The sequence below is a fragment of the Drosophila bipectinata genome, chromosome 3R (genome assembly GCF_030179905.1).
Source record: "Drosophila bipectinata strain 14024-0381.07 chromosome 3R, DbipHiC1v2, whole genome shotgun sequence".
In the NCBI taxonomy this organism is placed as follows: Eukaryota; Metazoa; Arthropoda; class Insecta; order Diptera; family Drosophilidae; genus Drosophila; species Drosophila bipectinata.
Window position 1 is genome coordinate 29,377,747 of NC_091739.1, and position 24,602 is coordinate 29,402,348.

The 24,602-nt window shown below is 44.6% G+C and overlaps 5 protein-coding genes and 2 long non-coding RNA genes across 11 annotated transcripts; 3 read left to right on the top strand and 4 right to left on the bottom strand.

Annotated features, from left to right (window-relative positions):
* The first annotated feature begins 513 nt into the window (after positions 1-513).
* LOC108119879 (probable phosphoserine aminotransferase) lies at positions 514-2,046 on the top strand. Its single transcript, XM_017233293.3, has 3 exons — positions 514-739; positions 923-1,599; positions 1,658-2,046. The coding sequence occupies exons 1-3, from the start codon at positions 695-697 to the stop codon at positions 2,028-2,030; spliced, it is 1,095 nt and encodes a 364-aa protein (XP_017088782.2). The 5' UTR covers positions 514-694; the 3' UTR covers positions 2,031-2,046.
* Mesh1 (Metazoan SpoT homolog-1) lies at positions 2,027-2,789 on the bottom strand. Its single transcript, XM_043212282.2, has 2 exons — positions 2,246-2,789; positions 2,027-2,180 (listed from the first exon to the last, which is right to left on the bottom strand). The coding sequence occupies exons 1-2, from the start codon at positions 2,666-2,668 to the stop codon at positions 2,064-2,066; spliced, it is 540 nt and encodes a 179-aa protein (XP_043068217.1). The 5' UTR covers positions 2,669-2,789; the 3' UTR covers positions 2,027-2,063.
* A 103-nt stretch (positions 2,790-2,892) lies between these two features.
* Cyt-c1L (Cytochrome c1-like) lies at positions 2,893-4,116 on the bottom strand. Its single transcript, XM_017233294.3, has one exon. The coding sequence runs from the start codon at positions 3,965-3,967 to the stop codon at positions 2,936-2,938; it is 1,032 nt and encodes a 343-aa protein (XP_017088783.2). The 5' UTR covers positions 3,968-4,116; the 3' UTR covers positions 2,893-2,935.
* A 7,171-nt stretch (positions 4,117-11,287) lies between these two features.
* Positions 11,288-15,567, bottom strand: LOC138926635 (uncharacterized). 2 transcript variants are annotated; one of them, XR_011443223.1, is made up of 4 exons: positions 15,387-15,567; positions 11,851-12,639; positions 11,699-11,775; positions 11,288-11,619 (listed from the first exon to the last, which is right to left on the bottom strand). It is a non-coding gene; the product is annotated as an uncharacterized lncRNA (long non-coding RNA). The 2 variants fall into 2 exon arrangements; XR_011443222.1 differs by lacking the exon at positions 15,387-15,567 and having other exon boundaries at positions 11,851-12,686.
* LOC138926634 (uncharacterized) lies at positions 14,371-18,555 on the top strand. 4 transcript variants are annotated; one of them, XR_011443219.1, is made up of 3 exons: positions 14,371-14,456; positions 14,525-15,355; positions 18,127-18,555. It is a non-coding gene; the product is annotated as an uncharacterized lncRNA (long non-coding RNA). The 4 variants fall into 4 exon arrangements; XR_011443220.1 differs by having other exon boundaries at positions 14,539-15,355; XR_011443218.1 differs by having other exon boundaries at positions 14,377-15,355.
* Positions 18,556-20,370: 1,815 nt separating this feature from the next.
* On the top strand, positions 20,371-21,651 carry LOC108119871 (uncharacterized). Its single transcript, XM_017233286.3, has 2 exons — positions 20,371-20,900; positions 20,957-21,651. Exons 1-2 carry the CDS (start codon positions 20,473-20,475, stop codon positions 21,624-21,626), a joined length of 1,098 nt encoding a protein of 365 aa, XP_017088775.2. The 5' UTR covers positions 20,371-20,472; the 3' UTR covers positions 21,627-21,651.
* Positions 21,614-24,441, bottom strand: Brd8 (Bromodomain containing 8). Its single transcript, XM_017233285.3, has one exon. It carries the CDS (start codon positions 24,379-24,381, stop codon positions 21,721-21,723), a length of 2,661 nt encoding a protein of 886 aa, XP_017088774.2. The 5' UTR covers positions 24,382-24,441; the 3' UTR covers positions 21,614-21,720.
* Positions 24,442-24,602: the final 161 nt, after the last annotated feature.

Genomic DNA, 24,602 nt, shown 5'->3' on the forward strand with positions numbered 1-24,602 from the left:
ATTGATTATTGTACGTATAGTATAGTATAAGTGAAACATCACAGCCGCAGCGATAAATTCTTCCTGTAAGATTGTTTGCTTTCTTTAGAAACAACTGGTATCAGTTTGAGAAGAATTCCCTTGAAAAATGCAACAAAATCGAAGCTGTTGCTGTTCGGGGATCTCTACTGTAAGCATGTAAGCGCATTCTAACTTTCGATAGCTTGTTTACCCGGCTGCGAGTTCAGTTGTTATTGTTGTTCCATTGAAATGTGCTTGGCAACCCACGCGAATTGGCAAACTGGGGGGTACACATAGGTAGTAGAATGGGGGATAATGGGGCCCGAACAGGGCGGGGTGTTTTCGTGCGTTGCATTCGCCTGCCGTCTGGCGACTTGTTTTGATCGAATTCGCCGCGCCGGTTGTCTTTGTCTGGCTTCGCCGAACGCCCAGGGGTGTGCCCGAAAGCTGAGCGGGTCCAGTAAGTCACCTAGAACAGCGGAGAATGCGCTCCTGGACGGTTCGAGTTCGTTGTCCAGCCGGTCGAGTCTGTTTTTCAGCACGCGTTTTGTTTTACTGCACAGTGACTTGTTGCTCTCCGCCGTCTGCCTGTGCTTCGTTTATCAGCGATTGCCGGCAGCTCAACACTTTCAGTTCACGTTTAGCAACTTTCCGGAGAGGTTCGCCAGAGATTCCAACAGATTCACACACCAGGATGGTTATCAATTTCGCCGCCGGTCCAGCCAAGTTGCCCGAAGAGGTCAGTAGTATGGTGGCATGATGTCCCTTCTCCCTGGGTTACGACCTTTAACGCTTAGTTCTCTGCAAGAAAAGAGAGTATACATTGCTCTTCATTTAAATTCATTAGCTATTAGGTGTTTTATAACCTTAGTTTTCTTTCCAACCTTTTACTTACATGGCATATTCCCTTTTGTTCGTACAGGTTCTAAAAGAAGTACAGGCCAACCTCCTCAACTGCAATGGCAGCGGGATTTCGGTCATGGAAATGTCCCATCGCTCCAGCAACTATGGAAAGATCCAGGAAACTGCCATCAACGATCTACGGGAGCTCCTCAATGTGCCCAGCAACTACAAAATCCTCCTGATGCAGGGCGGTGGCACCGGACAGTTTGCCGCGGTAGCTCTCAACTTGATCGGGATTACTGGCAGTGCTGATTATGTTATCACCGGATCATGGTCGTCGAAAGCAGCCAAGGAAGCGGCTCAGTATGGAAAAGTGAATGCCGTGATTCCCAAGCTGGCCAAGTACACGACAGTTCCCAGACAAAGCACTTGGCAATTGGATCCAAAAGCATCCTATGTCTACTACTGCGACAATGAAACAGTTGAGGGCGTGGAATTTGATTTTATTCCCGAAATTCCAGAAGGTGTACCCCTGGTGGCCGATATGTCGTCCAATTTCCTCTCTCGCCCCTTCGATGTCAGCAAGTTTGGTGTCATCTTTGCGGGAGCCCAGAAAAACATCGGACCAGCGGGCACAACAGTAATCATTGTCAGGGAGGACTTAATTGGCAAGCATCTGAAGACCACACCCTCCATCCTGAACTTTGAGCTGATGGACAAGAACAGCTCACTGCTCAATACTCCTCCGACGTTCGGGTAATGGGTCTTCATATTTTCTTACTTTCTGCAAAATCTTAAGAATTCTCCCTTTTAGAATCTATGTTATGGGCCTGGTGTTCAAGTGGATCAAGAGCAATGGAGGCATTGCTGGCATGGAAAAGCAATCCGCCGCCAAATCCAAGCTTATCTATGACATTATCGATCAGTCCAATGGCTTCTTCTACTGCCCCGTAGACGCTAATGTGCGCTCGCGCATGAATGTACCCTTTAGGATCGGTAGTGCCGCCGGTGACGATGCCCTAGAAAAGGAGTTCCTGGCCAAAGCGGAAGCGGAAGGCATGATCCAGTTAAAAGGTCATCGTTCAGTGGGCGGAATTCGTGCCTCTCTTTACAATGCAGTTACGCTTGCTGAAACCCAAAAGCTGGCCAATCTGATGCTGGCTTTTTACAAAAACAATAAAAATTAGGACCACTCTTTTCTAATTAGTTTGATTATTGTTTTACAAAAGACCTCGTTGCCGGAAGATCTCGTCTAGCTTAAGTTCCAGGTTGGCGTTGGTTCCTCGCAGGTTGTCAACCACCTGTTTGGCCCAAACAAAGTACTGCTCACGTCGTTCCTGATAGGGAAGAGATAATTACGGTGATATAATTTGTACTATGGATTATTATGGAAAAGACCCACCTCTGTCCATCCCTTGGGGGTGTTAACCAGCAGATCCCTGAGGTTATCCAACTTATCGGCCAGTTTTATGAGCTTAGCTCGGGAGCTGGTTTTGGGTCCATTAACTATTTGCAGTCGCTTTCGCTCCTGCTTCTCCAACGACTTGTCATCGGTCACTTCACGCACCAAGCCGCACACATCAGGGCCGAATAGTTGCTCCACATCCGAAAACGTCGCGTCCGTATCCTCAACCACATCGTGAAGAAGGGCTGCCATGAGAACTGCCTCATCCGTGACGCAGGCCTCCACGGACAGAATGGTGCTCACATTAATCACATGATTAACATAAGGAGTTTCCTGGGGGTCCTTTCGTCTTTGTGTTCGATGTTTCAGAGCCGCATATTGCAGGCATTCCATAAATTTACAAGAAGGATATGTCGTCATTACGTTATACTAAGATAAAAGCTAAGAAGAAGCTGAAACCAGTATATCAATCAGGATGAGGGTACAAGACCTTTTTCAATATACAATTATTTGGATTTGCCGGCAATAACTTTATTTATTAAAAATGTAAACACCAACAGCTGGCACAGTGTTAGACAACGTAAAATCTTTGTTTGGCTTCAGCCCTGAAAGTTATCGATACAAAAAACGATAAACGCCCGCACTTGCGGTATAAATTTAAAAACCTTTATTTGAAGGAATATAAAACTAATCCTTCTTAGGATTCTTGTCCTCGCATTTGTTGCACTGCTCGCTCGCGGACTTTTCAGCAGCCAACTTGGCTTCTTGGGCCGCCTTGGCAGCTTGGCGCTCCAACTCCGGAATATAGAAGATTTTGCGTGACTTCAGCGCCGACCACTTGTGTCGTTTGATGTAATAGGATATACCTATCAAGAAGGCAGACATAATAACCACCTTGATGAGCAACAGCCGACGTTCATCCGATTCCGGTTCAGATGTCCACTTCAAGAAGGTACACACATCCTTGGCTATCTGCGCAGCGGAGGCAGCCACGTTCTCGTCGGCATATGTGACCACTTCGTTGTCAATTACTTTGCCCATGGAAATGGCGCCTCCTGAAAAGTACGGATTAAAGTACTGCCCGTCGCGCAAAGTGAAACCAGCTGGCGGCTCACAGTATCCGGTGAGCAGTGCAAAGACATAATCCTCGCCCCCCTTGCGTGCGGACACGATGTAGCTCAAATCCGGCGGATAAGCTCCGTTGTTGGCGGAACGAGCCGCGTCCTCGTTGGGGTACGGGGATGGGAAGTGATCGGATAGTTTTCCCGGGCGATCGAAATAGTTCCCCTCCTCGTTGGGGCCATCCTTAACAGTGATTCCCTCCGCCTCCGATTTGGCCTCTGACTCGGTCATGCACACCCCGACCAGGTTGCGATAAGCGATGTATTGCAGCGAGTGGCAACTGGAACACACCTCCTTGTAAACAAAATAACCGCGTCGCACACCCTCCTTGTCCAGGGCAGCCAGCAATCCTGTGTGATTCCAGGCCTGGTGCGGTGGATGGACGCTATCTGAAGAAGCGTCAACACTGGTCTCCAAGGCGTACATCAGAAGTCCTGCCCCTCCGGTTAGGACTCCCAGGGCACCTAGTAGTTTGGGACGTCCGGCGAAAAATGTGCGCCCAGATGAGGTAGCCTTTGGACGCACCGATGTCCAGTTGAAGCCGCCCTTGGCCATCTGGAACAGCTTCGAGCTGAAGCTTCGCAATTTCTCGGACATGCTGGATAACTTCAATATCGTTCGACCCTGTTTCGTTAATTTTGTGGATGACAGAGCTCACTTACTAAAAATGAGAGTTGTCAAAAAAGAAAACAATGTGTGGAACAGAGTCTAGAGTTGCCAGGCGGCAACAAGTATGGCGAATCAATAGGCACTCCATTTTATTTCAAATGAAATTTGAGGTTAGGCCTGTTCCGATTTTAAGTTTAAAACTTAACGGTTTAACTTGATAATTTTATAAAAATAAAATACATTGAAAATAAAGGTAATAGTGCATAGTTAAGGTAATTGTAAGCTGTAAAGATTCTAAACTAAATCAAATAATCAAAAATACTTTACTTGAGAGCTCCGTAAGCTTGAGCTCTGTTGATTGTTTTCAATATTTCCTTTATTTGGAGACATTTGGAATTCAATATTTTAAGATAATATCTAACTACATTAAAAAAAAAATAGCTAACATCAAAAGTTACTCTTTGGTTCAAAATTCAGTCACGTTTTACCTATTCCAGGAATTGGTTAAAAAAGGGAAGTTATTTGATGCATTTGTCATTTTATGTCAATTTTGTTATAAATTAAAATAGTTTCCACCACAAACAATGCAGGATGTCAAAAGCCTATCTCTTTGGGCTTTCTTCCAAATAAAACCCCGACTCATACCGATTCTTATCCAAGATCTTTCCCCATAAAGCATCGTGTATGTAAAATAAAACCCACCCAAATTGCTGTTATTCTTTACGGCTAAAAGGTTGAGTCAATGTTTTTCTTTCTGCTGTTGCTGTTGTTGTAGCCATCAGTTCCTTCTGGCTTTTCTTTCCTGCCCAGCGAGCGGAGCAACTGAAACAAAAACAAAAACAACAAAAATAAAATAGAAACACAAATGCCAGGGCACTTTCATTTGTTATCTGGCGCAGTAATCTGTAAATCTGTAACAGCCCACCAAACAACGGTGCATACAATATTTCCTAGCCATTCTTCACACTGTGTGACCACGAAATCGTCAAAGTCAGGCCCAGCCAGCTTTTACAAACGGCCAAAATTCAGGGGCGTAGGCTAAAAGGGTTTTTCTTTAATAGGGTTTTGAGGGAAACATAACTAGAGTATCTTACAGATATCTGAGATATCTTAACATATAATTTATATCCTTAAATTTGATAAAATTATAGAAAAATAAAGAAAAACTTTGAATAAAACAAAGGGATAGGGGTTTGAGGGATAGCTTTATAAAGTCACTTCTGAGAACTGTTTTTTCCACCTAGGCTATTTCAAAATATTAACATATTTTATTAGAACTATCTTATAGACCCCCTTAGTGGTTAAACCCCCATTTCCCACAACCATGGCAACCAATAATGACAATGCAACAGCCGACGCCGGCAGAGCGAACGTTGTAAGCTCTTTTTTTTCTGTTTTTGGTGAAAATTTGTACCTGATTTTATATTTCCCTTTTTTGTTACACTGTTTTTCTTGCTTTTCTTTCAGTTATTACGTATTGCCATGTTTACCATATTTTACACGCGCTTACAGCCACAAAACACACACACACACAGCTGAACACCTCTAGTTACCTGTGTATTGGTGGTGAGTGTTCTGCTTCTGCGCAGCGATGCATAATTCCCACTACTTTTGAAATTTGTATACTGTTGTTATTGTTGTTGTTTTTGTTGTTTCAGTTGTTTTGTGCCTTCTGCGGTGGTGGGGTTGTCGTTGTTGTTGTTGCCGTTGCCGCTGCGCAATTAATAATTCTTTTCGACTGGCGTGAAATTTTCATAAGTCAGAAAACAGCAGCAGCAGCAACCGCACCAACTTTCCATGAAAATCTCTGGCCATTAGTGGCAATCGCAACGCTTTTCACCGCCAAAAAGAGATAGCGAATGGGGTCGTAGCGAGGGAGGAAAGAGAAGGAAAACCGCAGACCCCATAGGGCTGGGGCTCACGTCATAATTTGTATTCAAATTACAAAACTCATTAATAAATGGCGTTGTTTTAACTAAAATATGAAAAATTAAGTAAAGAAGAAAGATTTTGAAACCTATTTTCCAAATATAAACTACTTCTAACAAACTATTTCTAAAAGAAAACTCATTTTTGGAAACATACATACTATATATTACAAATTAAAAAAAAAACCTAACAAGTTAGCAATTTTACAATCAAATAAAAATGTATATCAATTGTACATAAATCATTCTAATTTAAGTTTTTAAGGAACTCTTTCTTTTTTATGGCCCAAAGCTATAACCAATGTCCATACAAAGGGGAGTTGATTATTCCACAAAAAGATGGGCCTGCAAATAAAAATACCTGCATACGGCACAACAACAAAAAAAGTATGCATAATTTTGCAATAAATGTAAATATTACTGGTCCGGTGCTTCCTTTGGGAGACAAAGCGCCATGCTGCTGCTGCTTCCTGCTGCAGTTGCGCCTCCTCTTGGCCAGATGATGTTGCTTGAGGATCAATGTTGCATTGGGACTGGGCCTGGGCCTGTGCCATGGCCTGTACTGTGCTGGCCATGTCCCACTCCTTATCTTGGCAGCACGAAAACCAGAAACAAGAATTATAGACCAAAAGCCAGTTGCAATGCGAGTGCAGCATCTCACAGGTACGTAGAACGTGCTACGTAGGTGTATGTGTGCGGGGGCATTGCATTTGTGTGTGTGTGTGTGTGTTTGGTGCTTGGGGCTAGAACTTTAGCATCTGCTCTAGTGTTGGTCAACGCTGAAAAAGACAAAAAGGAAGTGGAAGTGGCTTTAAAAACATATTGCATGCGTTTTTATAAGGTGCTTTCATAAATCTTTTATTTAGTTATCATATGAAATATTCTGCATATTGTTTATATTCTTTTTCTCATTATCCAAATTAAATTAAATCAAAACAAATCGCTTAAACGGCTACCGTTGACGTCGTTACACGCAATGCACGCAAAAATCGCATGCGATATTTGAAGCCTGCTCTCTCTCTCTTACTCTTGAGTATCTTTCAGATTCTTATTCTCACCAAAGTAGTATCTCAATTCACTATGCTCCCCCTATATAAAACAACATCACGATTTGAGCTTGTATCTGTGTGTGTTTGTGTTTTTTTTTTTAGCAATTTTGTTTATGTGTAGCATGCGGTTTTGTTGTAGATTTTTGTAAACTTTTTCGCAACAGCCGCGGTCACCAGCGTCAGAGCGCGTCACCAGCCGCCGCCACCAGCTGAAAGCCCAAAGGAGAAAGATGCAAAAAAAATAGGAAGAGCGACAAACAGAGAAGAGAGAGAAAGAGAGCGGTGGATGGGGGAACTTCATTATGAGGTTGTAACTGTCTTTTCAATTTCTCGTTCTGCCCGATTCGCTTTGCCAAATGGAGCCTAGTATGGATACAGATACACGGATATTGTACATCCCACAGATACAGATACACAGCTTGGGCTTTGCGGCGGCTCTTAACTGAACGCTGAGCTGTTAACTGAAAATTGTTCTGATGCTTGGATGTTTGGATGCTGGAAAGATGGATCTCTGTCTCCGCTCAATTCATCTCATCCCCGCTCTGGGCCTCTCAGATACCCGGCTCGTGCGTGTGTGTGTGTGTGCGAGCGTTGATGTTGATGAGTTTTGTTTTAATTCTGCTTCTTGACTTCAATTTCTTATAGAAATTGTTTATAGGCACGTAATACAGTGGGCTACCATTAAGATAAACTGATAAAACTTTAATTTATTTTTTAAGAAATAATTTAAAGTCTTAAATGTATATTGGTTTAAAATATTAAGTCCTTTACTTATTTTTCTTAATTTTTAAAATCAATCAACTTACTTAAAATCTATAAATCTTATAATTATATAATCTTTTAATCATAAAAACCCCATTTAGAGAAGTACCACTGCAGTTGCCCCCAAGAATCAGTGTGTGTGCTTCACGTATCTAGTTGCATCTGTATCTGTATCTGTATCTGTGAAATGCACAACAACAGCGGTTGGTTGTTGCTGTGATTTGGTGAATCGCGCGTAGCCGATTGTAATTATTGTAATCGAGTCTCGAACCGATTCAATCCGATACGATACGATCGCAATAGGCCCAGCTCCAGCTCCAGCTCCAGCACAAGCCCCAGCACGGAAAGGGGTCCAGAAGATCAGACATCGAACATCGACATCGTCATTGCCCATCGTCTTTGGCTGATTTGATATTGTTTTAGCTGCTTTTGATCATTTTGTAATAGTTTTCTCAGTGCTCCGCTTAAATCATCTCTTTGGCCAGGCCGGAGCAAGAAACGGAGCCACCAATCCGCATCTCGTGATCGTTTCGCTTGAGCCGAGCCCGCGCTTTTCTCTTTGATCGGCGGCAGCAGCCATCGACGTCATCGACAGTCATCCATTGTTGTTGCTTTTCCAAGAGCCTATTGCTGGTATGGATGTGCCTGTTCCAGGCATGGGATGTTGCTTTTTACTAAAAGTTGATTGACTGTCTGTTCATTTAGCCGCTTGTCCATGGCTCGCTCCGTTTGTTGGCTTTGCCTCTGACTCTGACTCGGGCCATCTCTGGTGGCTACATGGAAAGAAAAGTCTATTTAGGACTTGGGTTAATAGAGAAACTGTCACCAAAGGGTTAACAGGTGCTTACCAGTTAAAGCTACCAGCTCCAAGCTCTTTTTTAAGGTCCCTTCTTTTCATTATTACCCCTACTATAACTATTTTTCTCAGTGTAGCACCTTCCCGGTTCCAAGCCACAATTGCGGCTTCTCTTGCACATTTCGTTTTAGGCCATTATAGTTTTGAACATGTTCAAGTGCCATTCTCACGATTGTTTATAGTCTTTTAATTTCAGTTGGAGCACAAGAAATAAACAGTGAAATTTAGCAGCAGGCGATTCGAGGTTTCTTTAGGCCTAATGTTCTGGAAAGCCAAGCCAACGAATCTACGTTTCGGGTGCACTATGACTGCCATTCTTCCCCCTCCCCCCATTCTCTACACAACAACTACACAAGCTGAAGTCTTCAGCTGGCAGCGGTGAAAGGCCTCAAGTGCTCAATAAGTACCAGGGAGCCCGACAGTCTTCAGTACCCAGTCTTCAGTCCTCCGGTCCGTAGTACTCCAAAATGTTTGCCTATTAAACAGCCATCAATGATTGTTACATTCTACAAATAGAAAATGGTCGAGAACGAGAGAATGTTTGGGCCAAGACGCTGATCGTTGGCCAGATTTATGAGTCATGATTATGAGACAGCTTAACTGATCTATAGTATATCGGAAACTGGCACAATCTACAATATGATGAAGAGATAGATTCCTCTAAAAAATGATCTATGGGTTCTTATACTTTAATAGATTACCTGATCTCAAAGGGGCCTAGTCTATTCTGGACTTTCCCAATCAACTCTAAAGGATGTGGTGTTCTTTTCAATGCTTCTATTTCTCTTTTTTTGTATTTTTCGATCCAAACAGAAAAGTAACCCTCACGTGAGTACTTTTATAAGGAATCGAACTCTGAATTCCATCAATTAAGAAAGCCAGCCCGGGGTGAGGGGCTAGGGGCGAGGCGATCGCCTGAAATGATTCCCAAACAAGCATCGGTCGTCGATCGTTAATTAACTCCCATCGAACTGCCACCAAATTGACATTCCCCAGTCTGTGAGTTTACCATTTCCACGGCGAACCATCCACGTCCATCCATCCATCCATCCATGGATCGTGGGTATCACGATCATCTTGGGCCAATTTTCGCGCATGGAACTTTCAACTCCAAAATGGACTGGACTGACAATTGATTTGTGCCAGCCAGCCAGCAAAAGTAAAGCAAAAAATATCCAAGCTGGCTTGCAATTTAAATTAAAAGCGCAATTGAACTGGAAAATTCGTCTAAATTGTTTTCACAATTACCCACACACGGCAACTGGAGATATCCGAGGGAAATGCTATAAGAGGGTATAGTATAGGGGGTATGGAGGTAAAGTTTTTCCACCACCAATACCATCTACTACTCCTCTGGACGAATCCAATCCAATCCTCGGAGCAATCGCAGTCTCCTCTACTAACAACATGCAATACCAGAGCACAATACATAAAAATTTCAAAACTAATGATGCTATTGCTGGAGGAGAGTTCAGAGTGGGAGGTGGAGGAGGAGGAGCTCCTGGCCAGCTCCATGGATCTCAAGCTGCTTTCGTTCAAAATTTATGCATGAGAAGAAAGATTTCCGCGGCAGAAGCACACAGAAATGGTTCGCTTTTTTGTGGGAGTTCTTCTTCCAAAGTTTTATTTTTTATTTTTATTTTTATTTTTTAGCTCTGGCTCTGAGCTCTGATAAAGATCGGAAAAGCTGGAAGTTTAGAAAGGCAATAGCTGCCAACAGAGCAGCGCAGAGCAGCATCCGAGCAGCAAGTATCTATGTATCTGCAAAAACATAAATTGTATGTATCTATGCCTGGCCTGTGTACATTCTACAATGTATCTACTGGGTCTAGAGTCTAGAGTGTATGTGTGTATCTATGTAATGAGCATGTAACTAAACTTCTGTGTAGCCAAAACTCCTACAACCGAGAGACAAAAACAAAAAGCCGAGACCTACTACGAGTACCAGCTCTGGAACTCCCTCAATACCCGTTTGCCACAACTTCAATTCAACTGTACTGGCTGCTGTAGCTGCTCTTCTGACTCTCAGTCTTCGGTCTTCTGTCTTCAGTCTCCAGTCTTCTTCTGGCTTCGGTCGGTCCTCTGCTCTATCTGATGATGGCCGTTAACGTTAAAGTTAAAGCTGTAGCTATAGCTGTTGCTGTAGAAGCTGAAGCTGAAGAGCACCCGACCCGACCTGCTGCCCTGAGTTCCCCTTTTGGATGCCCCAATCCTCTCCTGAAGTCTCCCCGTTCTGCTCATAAACATGAGCTACAGCTACGGCCACGTTCTTTCCCTCTTTCTTGGCATCGGTTTTCTTGGCTTTTAGCCCCCAACCCCCTAACCCCCGTCTCTTGACTCGATACTCGACTTGACTTCATTTGTTTGGCTTTTTTGGGAGACAAAACTGGTTATGGCTCTTGCCATTTCTTCGGTGCCCTGGGTTTCTGCGCCTGCCTGTATTTTTTCGGCTTTTTCGGTTAGGTGAGCGGTGGTCTCTTGGCCTCCTGCTCTCCTCTGTTTTTACCTCTTTTTCTTATTATTTATATTTTTTTTCGGTTTAGGCCCCAGTGGCGTATGCAAAGGGGCTATATGGGCTAGATTGGGCCGACCATTCCCATCGACCACGTCGCTGTTTGGGCCACGCAACTGCAGCTTCCAGCCTGCTAGCCTTTTAGCCTTCCAGCTACCATAAACAGGGGGGTCTAGCTACCAAGACTTAGTTTATAATACATATATAATACATTATAATATATATTTTCTATTAAATCTAAGCTAATTAGATCTTCCAGCTTCTTTTCTTTACACTATTCCCCATTCATTTTAGGGACTATCCACTGTACTTGAGCTAGCCAGCGGACTAGAGCCCGGGCACGACAACCAAATCTCGGTGATGCCGCTTCTAAGTGGAGGGAGCTTGGTGGGCAGCGTGGTGGGCAACAAGTAGGAAGTGGGCGCTCGGCGAAGGCTTGGCCTGGACCAAGATCGAGACTGGACGGCCACCATCTCCTCCTCCTCCTCCTCCGCCTGGCAGCCTGTCCTGGGCAGCTTTTTTTTCTGCAACTCCTTTGTTACATTTTGCGAGAGAGGTAAACGATCGTTAGAAAGGTTTTATATGAAGCCATGGCTTCAGATTTGTGCTCACGTCTATTTATTGGACTTGCAGTTGCCAGAGCCAAACTGAATCGTTTTTACACCGAAAACAATACATTATAGGTGACCCTAAAAATAGTCAAATTAGTCTGAATATCTCACAGATATTATATTTCATTAAAGTAGTTGGATTATAATATTTACCAATTAAATATAATATATTTTTGGTTATATTTTCTTGATATGTATGGTCATGTTACCACCGACTGTCGTTTAAGATGGCTCTTGGCTGGCTGTTTGTTTTGTTTTTCGGCCTGCAATGGTTTTTTATCCATTTTGGTGGCCTGGTCCTCCTAGCCAGGCCAGCCACATCCTCAATAGTCCATCCAGGCTCAACTTCAATGGAAGTGGAAGTGGCATGAAATGCTGTTAACCTCGTTTGAACTTTGCCATTTGTTTGAGCCATTGGATAGGCCATTGGATCTTTCTTCTTGCCAATTTTTTTGTCTTGCCAAGCTCTCCTCTTTCTCCCTGACTGTTTTTGGACTGTTTAGACACGCCGGCCAAGCAATTTAAATATATTGCAAACAAAAGGAGTGTATGTAATTTAATGTGAGTGGACGGTCGGGGGCCTAGAAATGGGATTGTGATGGAGGATGGTATTGGATTGGTATGAGAGGGAGGGAGTAAGACGGCATGGCAGTTGGGCAACTGACATTTACAATCCGAGATACGGGTCCGAGAGCACCAGCTGGAGATTGCCCGGGTCAGGTCGAAGACAATCCTCCTCCACACCCTCTTTCCTCACCGCACCCTCCTCTGGACACCATACAGCTCCTGACATCCTACACACCTCGAAAATTTTCGCAATGACAAGTAGTAGTAGCCACGGCATGTGTGATTTTTAATCTATCCGAGAGCTGGTGTCGCGGATCGGTGCTGAGATTTTGTCCAACCCGGACAGAGGTTGGGCTTTGAATTGGGTTAGACCGACTGTGGGAAGAACAGAGCGTTTAATTGGGCCAACAAGCATCGGTACAGTACACTGGAAGAAACATGGAGAGTATTATTATAGTTTTTGTAAGATGTATCTATTACAAAGCCATCATATAATATCTAAATAAATAGAATTCTACCAAAACTTTAAATACCAACCATTTCTCTCCAAACCCAACAATTTATTCAAGAGCACCGACCATAAAGACATTCTTACCTTGTCAGATGAGCCAAGATTAGTTTATGCTTTTTTGGGGGGAAGAACAGAGCCAAACGGTAGCGGATGACCTGCTCCAAGACCATTACCGTAACCCATTTAAGCCGCTCAAAGCCCAGCCAATTAGCACTATCTAAAGTGGAGCCGTGTACCTGGCTTTTATGGGAGCTGTGGGACATTTTTCGCTGGGATGGGAATAAGCTCCATGGATATTACCACCCCCGCATTGGCCAATTAAGGAGACCGTTGTACCCCGTGTTCAAAAGTCATCGAATTTCAATTACAGCGGAAGCGGAAAATGAATGAAAATACACGCATATGGAAATGCAGCGGATTTCTGTCCAGTTCGGCAGAAAAATTTCATTGAGTACGCAGCGGCACTCAAAACTGTGTCACCTTGAGGGAAAAAAAAACCAAAAACAACAAAAACCAATCGGAAGACAACAACCACAAATAAAAAAAAATAAAAAACGCGAAATAAAATAAAATTCTTCCCGCTGGGCAGTTTGCGTATAATGGGATTTCAAGACGGCCAACGATGATGATGATGATGAACAAGAAGAAGAAGAAGACGCAACAGCTGCGCAAGCGCTTTGCAAGGAGGAAGAAGAATTGGAAAAAGTGGATGGAGGGTGGAAAAGCTAAGACAGACAACAACCCTTCTTCTTTCGGGCCAAATACCGCCCTTAGTTTGGCAAGCCAAAAAATAAAAAATAAAATAAAATAAGACTTTGACGCTGTACACTATTTTACCACCGGGTATTTGTTGTTTTGTCTGGAAAACCTTTCCACTACAATTCCTCAAGAAACTACCCTGAGAGGGGGCGACTGTAGAGAGAGGGCTGCTGCTAAGAAAGGTGCTCTCTTGTCAAAGTCGTCGGCCGTTGTAATTATTTTAATTTTTTTTTTTTAATTTTTTCACTGCGTCATCATTATTTTTCTCTGCCTTTGATATAATTCTTCTTTGTATCATTTGCACACGATTGCACACACACACACACATGAAGAGACGGGGGGAGAGAAATTCACGCTCAGCAATAAATGTGAGTAGAGTTCAATTACCAGCATTAAGGGGCTGCCAACTTGTAGAAAGTAATAAATTATTAAATAATATAATAATAAAACAAATTTGGTCAAACCAAAATAAAAACAAATTCGAGTTAGGCCGTCTCAAATATAAATAATTCAAAAATATATCTAAGTAATGCTCACATTTCTAATTTCTCGAAAAGTTTTTAATTGATATAGTTGTTACTTACAATATGATTACTAGATAATAAATTTAAAGACTTTAATTTCAAAGAAATAAAATAGTTAAAATAATTATAGCAAAGTCGCCCCCGAACGCAAAGTGGGTAGCCCTGAATCGTGAGCAGAGAGAGGCTCTGCGCTCTCGCCGCTCCAAATGAGCCGATCCGCGCCTCTCGGCGAGCACCCCTCCCTTTCCCACTCGCGATCGCCGGAGAGCGGCCCTATAAAAGCCGTGTGCAGAGCAGAGCAGTCGGCGTTGCAGTCGACAGAGGTAACAATCGGGAACGCATTTTCGAACCGGGTAGGATTTTGGAAGCTAGGAAAATAAAAAAATGTATAAGGATAGGTAATTATCAGTAATTTGACGCGATTTGTTTCCTTGCTAAGTATTCTCGAAATTTATAAATATATCAGTGTTGGACTTCTAGGGTTGTCGCCGATTCGAAAGAAACGCATCATTCTCGTTCCAACGCTCAAACGAAGTGGATGTGTTATCGCTGATCCTGCTTATAGTGAAAAACTAAAACTAACCGATCCGGAAACCGCCAATTCTAATACAAAAAAATGTGATCTAAAAAAAAGGAACGTTTTTAACCGTTTTTTTCGCGGAAACAGAATCTATCGGCAGAGATTCTCGGAAACACAGACTTGCTGAGAAACGGTCTGAAAAAATAGTTGAAAAGATTTAACGCGTGTTTTTGTGTTTTTTTGCGGCTTGGATCTGCGTATGAGTGTCGTTTTTTATTCAAATTGTCCGTTGATTACAAGCGGAGCTCACACACACACACACAGACGCATGGGGCTGACTTTACCGATAAATGAGTGAGCAGCGGATGCACGCAGCATTTACAGTTGGCGCTCTCATGGCTCAAATGTGCCGTCTAATTAGAAATGATTTAATTTCAATAGCTATTTAATAAAACGATTTTACGAAACGCGATAAATGAAAAATGAAAAACGAAACGACGACGCCGAGTTGAGTGCCCCTCTTGTGTTTGTATGTATGTATGTATGCATGTGTTTGTGTAATTCGCCATACTTCTTCAATTCAAAGAACAGACAGAAGAAGAACACAACAAGGCAAGACATACTTGAGAAAAAAAAATGTAAAAAAAAATAAAATAAAAGCAGCAACAACAACTATTGCTATCAACTGCGCGATCGTTCTCTTTTCTCTCTCTCTCTTTCTCGGCTTCTCAGCGCTGTTGCTGTGCGCGTGTGTAAGCTCTCCTTGCGAGTGTATTGGTATGTATGTACAACAACAATATCTATATACTACGCTCAATTTTCCCTATATTTTGCGCCTGCCAATAAGCGGTTCTTTGGCGGAGTTGCCACACTGGGTTGCGGGATCGTGGAATTTTTAATTGGAATTGGAAGCGAACCGCTCTCGTTAGAAAAAGTTAACCCATGTACGTACTTATGTATGTATGGGTGTAGTTTGTAGCACTGGCCTGATAAGACAGAGAAAGCAGAGACGCCGCTTATCAACACACGAGAAACGAACAAAAAATTCTGTGGAGCACAAATGGGTCGGCCACATTGTCGTGTTTTGTTGTTTTCTTTTTTTCCCCTCCCCCCCGTTTTTGCACTATCGCTTAATAATTGAAATTAAAAAAAAAAGCGGCGGGGAAAAAAACGCCTGAATTACAGTGAGTGGCGATACGCGCATTCATACTACTAATACTACTACTGTTTTTAGTGGGTGAGGGTCCAGTGTTTCACATTGATTTCTGTATTTGTGACTAGATCCACACTCATTAATAACGGTAGTTCAATCAGCAAGGCCCACGTGCTCCCCAAGCTATCTAGACGGTATCTAGGAAACAAAGTGTTTTTACCTTAAAATTCCCTTCCCATTATTAAGGGCCCAAAAAAAAAACAGGTGGCATAGTGGTTGACTCGAAAAAAAAGTAAAGAAACAAGGTAATTAGTCAACGTCTCTCACGCACACAACGTCACTCAGACAGAACGCAGCTCCAAAGAGCACCTGTTCGAGTGCCCAAAAACCGAAAGAGACAGAAACAGAGAAAGAGGGATAATGGAAGAGTGACAGCGGAAGATCGACTCGAGTTGTGAGATGGCAGCCCACGAAATTAAAATTAATGCTAATGTAGATCATTTTTTTGGGCTTTTTTTTATTCAACAAATTCTAAATTAATTGCTAGTTGAGCAGGAAAATATAGGGAAATTGTTAGAATAACAAAAGAAAAAAAGAAAAGAAAAAGGTTAAAAGTTCATCCGGAATGGGCTGAGTCAGAGGCGAGGCTTTGTACAGTTGCGGTTAAAATAGTAGTATGATTGTACGACGATTCATTAAATATTTATGAATAAATGAGTAAATAAATAATATTAGATTCTACAATAATAATTCTCAAATAGGGATTTCTTTAGTTCCTCCTCCATAACCTATATATTATTGCCAAAACTCCTCAATTCTTGGAAGGTATCGTGGTGATAGTTTGGACTCGTGTTGATATACTCCCTCGCCTTGACAAACAAACAATAATTACCGCCGAATCAAGCAGTTTCCAACTATATACGATATATATATATATGTATATATGATTTTTTTCGACTTTGTTCTTGGTTTTTATGTCTGGGATCAGCAGAAATTCAAACTGCAGCGACGCCACAATTCTTAAACAATTCTTCAAAGACGGTTCTTGATTCTTGTCGTCGGCGGCGGCTCTTCGTCTCTTCAGAAGAAGAAAAGGGGGAAGGGGGCTGGGGAATATTGTTGTATAAATCAGCAGAAAAAACAGCCATATAGCCATAGCTATAAAAAAATAATAAACCTTAATTCGATGCTGAGAGCTTGATTCATTCATAGTACACTTTGGAGAGAGGGAGGGGTCAGTGGGTAGAGTGGGTAGTGGGAGGGCTGGCTGACCACCCAATTGAGTTATATACAATATACAGAACCGAAGAACCGATCGAATGAACGATCGGAATTGTGGCCAGGCACGAGAGCAATGACATGGAAAAGGAGCTCCAAACCAAAACCAAACCCCAAGCCACAGAAAGTCGTGCACTGGCAATAATCATGGATTAGTGGCTTGGACTGGACTGGACGGGAAAAAAAGCTGGAAAGGATGCTCTTTTCTGACTCTATTTTGTCGGCGAACATGGATCTAGTGCACGGTGTTTCATGATTAAGTTCGTGACTAGATTTCATGCTCGTCTATTAAGTTGGGTCAGCACACCAAAGAGAGTCCACACAGTATCTTACTACTCCTCGACTTCCTGCACTGAGTGGCCAATTAGTAGACGCATTAATTATATGGGAAATGTATACATATTTTGCCTGATTGACCCGACCCGTGACCCACATAACGGCACACGCCCCGCAGCAATAACTCCCAATGAGGGTGTATCTCAATAAAAAAAAAAAAGTCACTGGCCTGGCCGACACGCCCCTTTCCCAGCCCAACCCGCATGCTGTGGAGCAGTAGCTTTGCTGATTTGTGCGCCTTTATCTGCCAAACGGAGTGACTGCGTCGAGAGTTGGACGCGAAAAACCGAAACCCGTGACAGCCAACGGCCCACCAATTTATGGGTTGGTGACACGCGATTAAAAATCGAATAACAAAAACACACCAGGACCCATATAAACCCAAAACCAAATAAATGCAACACAGAACTGCAATAGATTTCCGTGGCAATGTCTCAGCGTGTGAAAAACTCAGCGAGGGTTGTAGCTGCCGCTGTGGCGCCTGCGGGTGAGTAACGGTTTATTGAGACACGACATAACGAAAGCAGAGTTGGGAATTATAATATGAGTAACATTTGAATGGCTTGAAAGTATTTGAAAGTATTTGTTTAAAAATCTATAAAAAGTAACAAGAATGTTACTTGTTACTTTCTCACGGTGTTGCCAACCCCAAAGCGACAGACTGAGACTGAGACTGTTGCGTGGGCGTTTGAGTGTAACTGTAACACCTGCCACTGCCATTCCAGCACCAACACCACTATTAACACAACATTTCTTCTCTGCTCTCCAATTTTAATTTCAGTTTGAAGGAACGAAGCCGGAACACCTTTTCAACCCCGCCAGCCAGCCCATTGTTATTAGTGGTATACTATAGTATATGGATGGACTCCTACACGATCGCTTCACGCTCATTTAAGTGCCAACGCACCAGAGGACAGACGGACAGAGGGGCAGGAAAGACCGATCTAACAAAACATTTGCTCCGAGAGGCCTATTTGCATATTTTCTAAATGAATGCCACTCTTTCTCTTGTTGTTATTATTATATTTTGTAGGTACTAGTTTGCAAAGCGACCAAGAAGCGCATTCAGTTGCAACGGTGGCCTGTAGAAGTAGCAGCTGTCGGTGGCGGCTTTCCCCTGCACTGGATTTCCACTTCCTCCAATCGGCAATCAGGAACAGCACAGCTACAGCTACGACAAGAAGCCGTCAAACGCCGCAACTAATTGATATAATAGTTAAAATAACAAACTAACGAGAAAGAGCCTGGTTGGAAGGGGGAAACGACGGAGCAGCAACTGGTGGAGTCGCCGCGATGCTGGTGAAGTGCAAAACCTTTCCAATTTGAAAATAGTTTTCCTGCTATGTGTGCTCGTTCCCACAAGTAGCAGCAACAAAACAACTTGCAACCTGCAGCAAAAGTTCGCAGCATCGGCACTCAGAACCAAGCGGCTTCCAGCCAACAAAGCCTGCACTTGGGCTGCCGTGGAGCCGCCGCGGATGAGAAGGAGCTGCCACGAAGCGATTGGGAAAAAAGAGGGGGAGCCAAGATGACAATGCAGCGATTAAAGCAATTTAATTCTTTCCGTTCTTTTCAAAGCTACTTCTTAAGAAACTTTTAATTTAATTTGTAATTACATTTTTTAAATTAAAGTGAAATATCCATCAGAATTCTATAAAAATTGTTTTTTTTTTTTATTTAAAAGGGGGTTAAAGTATAGGGTTTCGATATCCTAATTGGTCTGCGGAGTAGTATGTATCTAAAAAGTAGAAATATTCTTTGAAGTTGTGGTTTATTCCCCTCAGAATAGATATTTTTAATGTTTAAACTTTAAACATTTTTCAACTACCTCTGTTAACTTTTACAGTGGCTTAGAGATGGTACTTTCAAAACAAGGCTTTACACCACTGTCGATATACAACGATTATCGATAACTTCACTAAGGTGAAATACTCTCTAGTGTGGTTACACTGTTTGTTGAAACGGCTATTCAAAAATGTTACATTACTTTGAGCTTATGCGAGTTTTATGCTAAACAAGCCTAATTTAAATGTAGTGCATTCTCAGAGTGATAATTAGCTACGCCCACTTATAAATATAAATGAGGCATTGCGTGGGCCCTCGATTAGAGTGCCTAAATCCACTCACAATGGCAACATTAATTAAATGCTAAGTGCGAGCTTCTTGTGCCCACGCCAGCTTGGCTTACAACTGCAACCGGCTTGTTTATTTTGGCCCCAAACGCTTTTCCTTTCGCGCCCACTGAGTGGGCCAAGTTAACGTAACCAGAAGGCGGCCACTATAAATTACCGGTGTGTGTGCAATAGCCAGTCGGCGGTGATTAACTTAAAGCCATATAATCTACATGCAGGCGAGTATATTTTATGCCCATTGTCAGGTTTTTGTTTTATTTTGCACACATTTCGCAGGTGGGAAATCAGCTAAGTCATGCCGTGGCCAAGTTTAAAAGTGTAACAGTTAAAAGACCCTAAAATTTTGACCATGAACTGCTTTGGGGATTCGATTTGGGGGCTTGTAGGGCCCCGACCTTCGCCTTTGGAGGGACTGGACTGATGTGGGAGTGTAATGTGGGTAAACGACCAGCACCACTGGTCAAGTGTCTTCGAAATTGTGCCACCAAGCGACCACCCACCAGCCACTTGCCACTATAATTGATTCATAATTATAGCATACACTGAAAGAAATCGAGCTCATAATTTATACCTTAATTACAAAAATATTGTATAATTTTTAGAAGAAACTATCATCCTTTTTTATAATATTTATAAAGTTTTAACCAGTTTCTGACTATTATTTTCTCTCTCTGTATTTGCACCAAATCTTCCCAGGTCTTCCGACTGGTCATTGTTATTATTGCTGCCTTATTCGCTGCTCTTACGGTTCGTTTTCGACTTCTGTTTGCTATTAACACGATTTTGAGCCATTTATACAGGTGTACTTGACGCCGCTGCTGTTGGCCATTGGTAGTAGTTTCGGCCAACTACCCAACAACCGCATTTCCCCAACCAAGCCAGCTTCAATTTTTGATCGCCGCTCGTGGCGAACGGATCGGCTTGGTGGTGTTTCGGTGTTTGGAGTAACTCCCAGTGCAAATTCAGTTCCTGGACATAATAAACAAACAAAAAACATGCTTCGGATAATTGTGCTAGTGGTGGCCATGCCGCTTCATTGCCAGACAACAGACGTTGCGGCAAATGTCACGGTGATCGACGACATTAGAAATGCCTTCAGAGGCATCACCAACAACTCCGAACTGGTTGATCACATAATTCCGGAAATGTACGCCGCCAGTATGCGGAGTGCGAATCCTTTGTTTGTCTTCAAAATGCCCACCCAGTCGGATGGTGGAGCTAAGTATGAGCTTCTAACAATGCAGCGATCCGACTTTGCAGAACCAATCTTTCCCAATGTCACCGAATCTGGACCAGTTGCTCCAGAGACGAGTGTCAAGACCAGCCTGGTGCCCACGCCACAGATCCAGTGGCAGCAACTCGGCTTGGACGGATGGGTGGGGGAGCTGAAGCCGCCGGCTCCTTGGCTGGAGGAGAGCCACAAGTTAGTATTCCTACTCCTTAAGCTCTTTAATTTTTACCCTCCAAGTCCACCCGTAGGGACACTTACTCCGGCATCAGCTGGCAGAACTCGTATCCCCGCGACGAGATACTCCTGGACCTTAAGAATCAGCACTTTGATGGCCGGGTCACGGATATTCGGGTCCTGACCAGTACGACGGGCAAGCCGGCGGAGATGGAGGACCTCAGAAATGGCCAGAACGTGTATATAGCCCGGGTGAACGACCCCTTTGGCTACTCCATGAAGTGGAGCTTCAGCAACGCCACCAAGAACGGAACAAAGCCTCAGGTGGAAGGCGATCGTGGCAAGAGGGATGTGGCCAGACTCTACTCGATGATCAAGTGCTCCACGGGCTGTGATCCGCTCATCTACAAGGGATACGGCTGCTATTGCGGATTCGGAGGACATGGGGTGCCCGCCGATGGCATTGACCGTTGCTGCCGCCTTCACGACAAGTGCTACGGTGAGAGCAACTGCATCTCGTACCTGGAGTACTTTGTGCCCTACATCTGGAAGTGCTATCGGGGGAAGCCGTTGTGCGCCGTGGACCATGGCGAGTTCGGAGGTCCCGACTCCTGCGCAGCACGACTCTGCCAGTGCGACCTGCGTCTCTCCAGATGCCTGAAGAAGTACTACTGCCCCCGCAGAAGATCCATATGCCACTCCTCCAGATCTCGCCGGCTACAAAATCTCATATTCTTCGATTGATGTTTATTTTTAAAGATAGTTTATGAATGAAGTGTTGAAGTTGAAGATGGAACTCAAAAATACTCCCTTTCTTCCGTAAGAACTGATCTTAAGACTAGTGATGCCGTTGGCTCTTCCGGGAGCCACTCCTTGCTTTGTTGCCACTTGGCTTCTCCCGCTCTGGCTTGCCGCTCCCGCTGTTCGCCGGCGTGGTGGCTACCGGGGCACTGGCTGATGGCGTCTCCTGCTGCTGCGAGAACTCCTTGATGGCCTGACAGTCCTGGACAAAAAGCCGGGCCGTCTTGTGCTGGTTAGTGTGCGGTTTGTAGGCCACCAGGACGTTCTGCGCCATCAACAGGACATCTCGGTGAAGCTCACTCAGGCTGCGAATGAATCCCGAGTCGATATTCCGCTTGATAGTGGGCAGGTCCATGGGGCGCAGGCACAAGTCCACATGCCGCTGGGCGTGCTCGTCGTGAAAGGGGCGCTTGAAGGGAGCCGCGTGCTTGCTTTCCTGCAGCGTCGAGTAAATGGATAGGAAGAGCTTCTTGGAAGCGGCGCGTGTTTCCCTTCGGTCATCCGTGTGTTCACTGGAGGCGGGGGAGTTGGGGATACTGTCAATAACCGGCGTGGATGAACACCTTCGCCGCGTGCTGGATCTGGCTGTGGAATGGTCACTCGCCGTTGTGGCATCATCGTCCACCATCGGACTTTCGGAGCGATCCCGATGGGGAAGTTTCCTCAGAAGCGGAGCACGAGCTGGCGCGAAAGGGGGTTGGGGTGTTCCGCCGTGCTCCGGCTCATGTTTGGAATCATCTTGAGCCTGCTTCGAGGCATGCGCCTTTGCCTTCGAAGATCTCGGCTGGTCGTCATGCTTGCTGCCGTCTGTTAGCGAGGAGGACTCCTCATCTGTGTCATGCAACGAAGCTGGCGCTGGTGCTGGGGCGGGAGTCGTAGGCGTGGCCGCTTTCTCCTCCACTTTTTGAGCTTTTTCTGGCTCCTCTTTGTTTGCTTTGCTTTCTGTTTCGCCGGAAGCGGGCTCCTCTTTGAGTTCCGCCTCTTTTGTAGATTCTATCGGTTCTGTGGTCTTCTCGGACACTGCTTCCTGCTCTGATGATTCTTCTTCTTTATTATCCTGCTTTGGAGTGGGCTCAGTTACAGGCTCTTCCTCCACTCTGGTCACGGGAGAACCGGCCGTATCTTCACTCGAAGTACTGATGAGAGTAATGGTCTCCCCGATCTCCTCCACCGCCACTTCACTTGCAAGGGTTTCAGCTTCAATGTCGACTGGGAGGGCCGACGTGGATTCTCCTCCAGACTGAGACCGATCTTTACCCTCCTGGGAGGCCACAGTGGCGAGTGGAATGTTATCATTAGAATCATCGCTAGACCCAACCACTACTTCCACAGACTTTGGCGCTTCACCGGCTGGAGGGTCTTTGCTTTCATCTCTTTTCAGAGCATCCAACTTGTCCTCAAAGTCGATGACGTCGCTTTTGTCGCCCGCTGGAGACACCACGACATTTTCCACTTCCTTCAGAATCTCCTCATCGATCACGCTGGCCATGTCAATGTCGATGTCGTCGATGATTTCGTCTATATTCGGGAAAACCTCCAACAGCTGCTCGTCGCTAGGATCGGCTTCATCAGAATCAGCGCCCGGTGTGGACGTGGAATTGGCTTCCTGCGGTTGAGACTGCTCTGAGCTACCTGTAGCTTCCGATTTACCTTCCCCAGCCTTGGCCGCTGCTTTATTCTTCTCGAGAAGCATTGACAGAGTGGGTGCCGCCTGCGATGGACTCTTTTCCAGGGTGGGTGTTGTTGGGGCAAGGGCTTCGCTGGCTGGCCCAGTAATGGGTCTGGACATAAAGGCCGCATCTGTGGGACTTTTCATTGTGATGAGAGGTTGATTAGGAACCGACGCCGAGCCGGCTCCGCTCGTCAATAATGAAGTGATGGTGGGAGCCGTTGTCCTGGCCACGCTTCCTGTTGGAGTAGTTGCTGCACCACCTGGTGCTCCATTGCCAGGTGTAGATGGAGCATTGCCCGTGGGAGACTTCAGCAGGGATGTGAGTAACGGTGAAGGACCTGACTGTTGCTTGGTCGTACTGCTGGCGATATCCTCAACGTCCATATCCACGGAGGTGGTGTCGGTTGGTTGCATCGACCGCCTGGCCGCCGGGCTGCTGTTCCGCCAGTTACCCACCAACTCCTTCTTGCGCTGCTCCCGCTCTCGCAGTCGGTTTTCCAGCTTCATCTCCTCAATGCGCTCTGCTTCCTGCTCCTTTTCGATCTCCATCCACATGTCCTGCAGTTCCTGCTCTGTGACAGCGTCAGATTGCAGAGAATCGATTTCGCGTTGAATACGCCTGTACGTTTCTTGATCCGTGCGCATTTGTGCCTTAATCTCCGCCATACGCTCCTCCGTCAAGCGTCGCAGCAACAACTCAGTGGGCGTCTCCACGGTGGCCGGTGAGGAGACACCGGCACTGCTTTCGCTGCTGCGTTTTTTCCGCTTAGTAGCCTCCACGCTTTCCAGCAGATGACCGTACTGTAGGGCACAGTTCTTTTGCGAATACCAATCCGCCGGTCGACTGTTGTTGTTGCCGTTTCCATTTCCATTGCCGCAAACCGACTTTAGCGTGCGGCTGACGGTAATCCAGTTCTGGTCGCCGCTACAGGAGACGGCCGATGCCAGGCAGAGCTGCTCCCGTTTGGACCACGTGTCCAGGGGTATGCGGCTCAGTTGCAAGCGCTCCTGTACACCCGCCGACATTGTAAATAGAAAATTACACTTTTTTTGTAATGCCGTGGGAACTAGCGATGGTCAGCTTGATTAGCGGTGGAATGTTTTCGATATTCAAGCGTCGATAGGAATTTCTTGAGTTTTTTCAAATTCTTTTTAAAAGTTTAATTTTAGAAAAAGGTCATTAAAGAGCAAGTTAACTATTAACTGGATTCTCTTTATTGTTGTAATTTTCTTTTATTTTTTAATCT

Excerpts from the sequence above, each read along its gene's own strand:
- Mesh1 (XM_043212282.2), bottom strand. The coding sequence starts at position 2,668 with ATGACGACATATCCTTCTTGTAAATTTATGGAATGCCTGCAATATGCG. Across the intron at positions 2,181-2,245 it reads CCCCCAAGGGATGGACAGAG|GAACGACGTGAGCAGTACTT; the intron begins GTGGGTCTTTTC and ends CTTCCCTATCAG.
- LOC108119879 (XM_017233293.3), top strand. The coding sequence starts at position 695 with ATGGTTATCAATTTCGCCGCCGGTCCAGCCAAGTTGCCCGAAGAG. Across the intron at positions 740-922 it reads CAGCCAAGTTGCCCGAAGAG|GTTCTAAAAGAAGTACAGGC; the intron begins GTCAGTAGTATG and ends TTGTTCGTACAG. Across the intron at positions 1,600-1,657 it reads AATACTCCTCCGACGTTCGG|AATCTATGTTATGGGCCTGG; the intron begins GTAATGGGTCTT and ends TCTCCCTTTTAG.
- Cyt-c1L (XM_017233294.3), bottom strand. The coding sequence starts at position 3,967 with ATGTCCGAGAAATTGCGAAGCTTCAGCTCGAAGCTGTTCCAGATGGCC.
- LOC108119871 (XM_017233286.3), top strand. The coding sequence starts at position 20,473 with ATGCTTCGGATAATTGTGCTAGTGGTGGCCATGCCGCTTCATTGCCAG. Across the intron at positions 20,901-20,956 it reads TGGCTGGAGGAGAGCCACAA|GGACACTTACTCCGGCATCA; the intron begins GTTAGTATTCCT and ends GTCCACCCGTAG.
- Brd8 (XM_017233285.3), bottom strand. The coding sequence starts at position 24,381 with ATGTCGGCGGGTGTACAGGAGCGCTTGCAACTGAGCCGCATACCCCTG.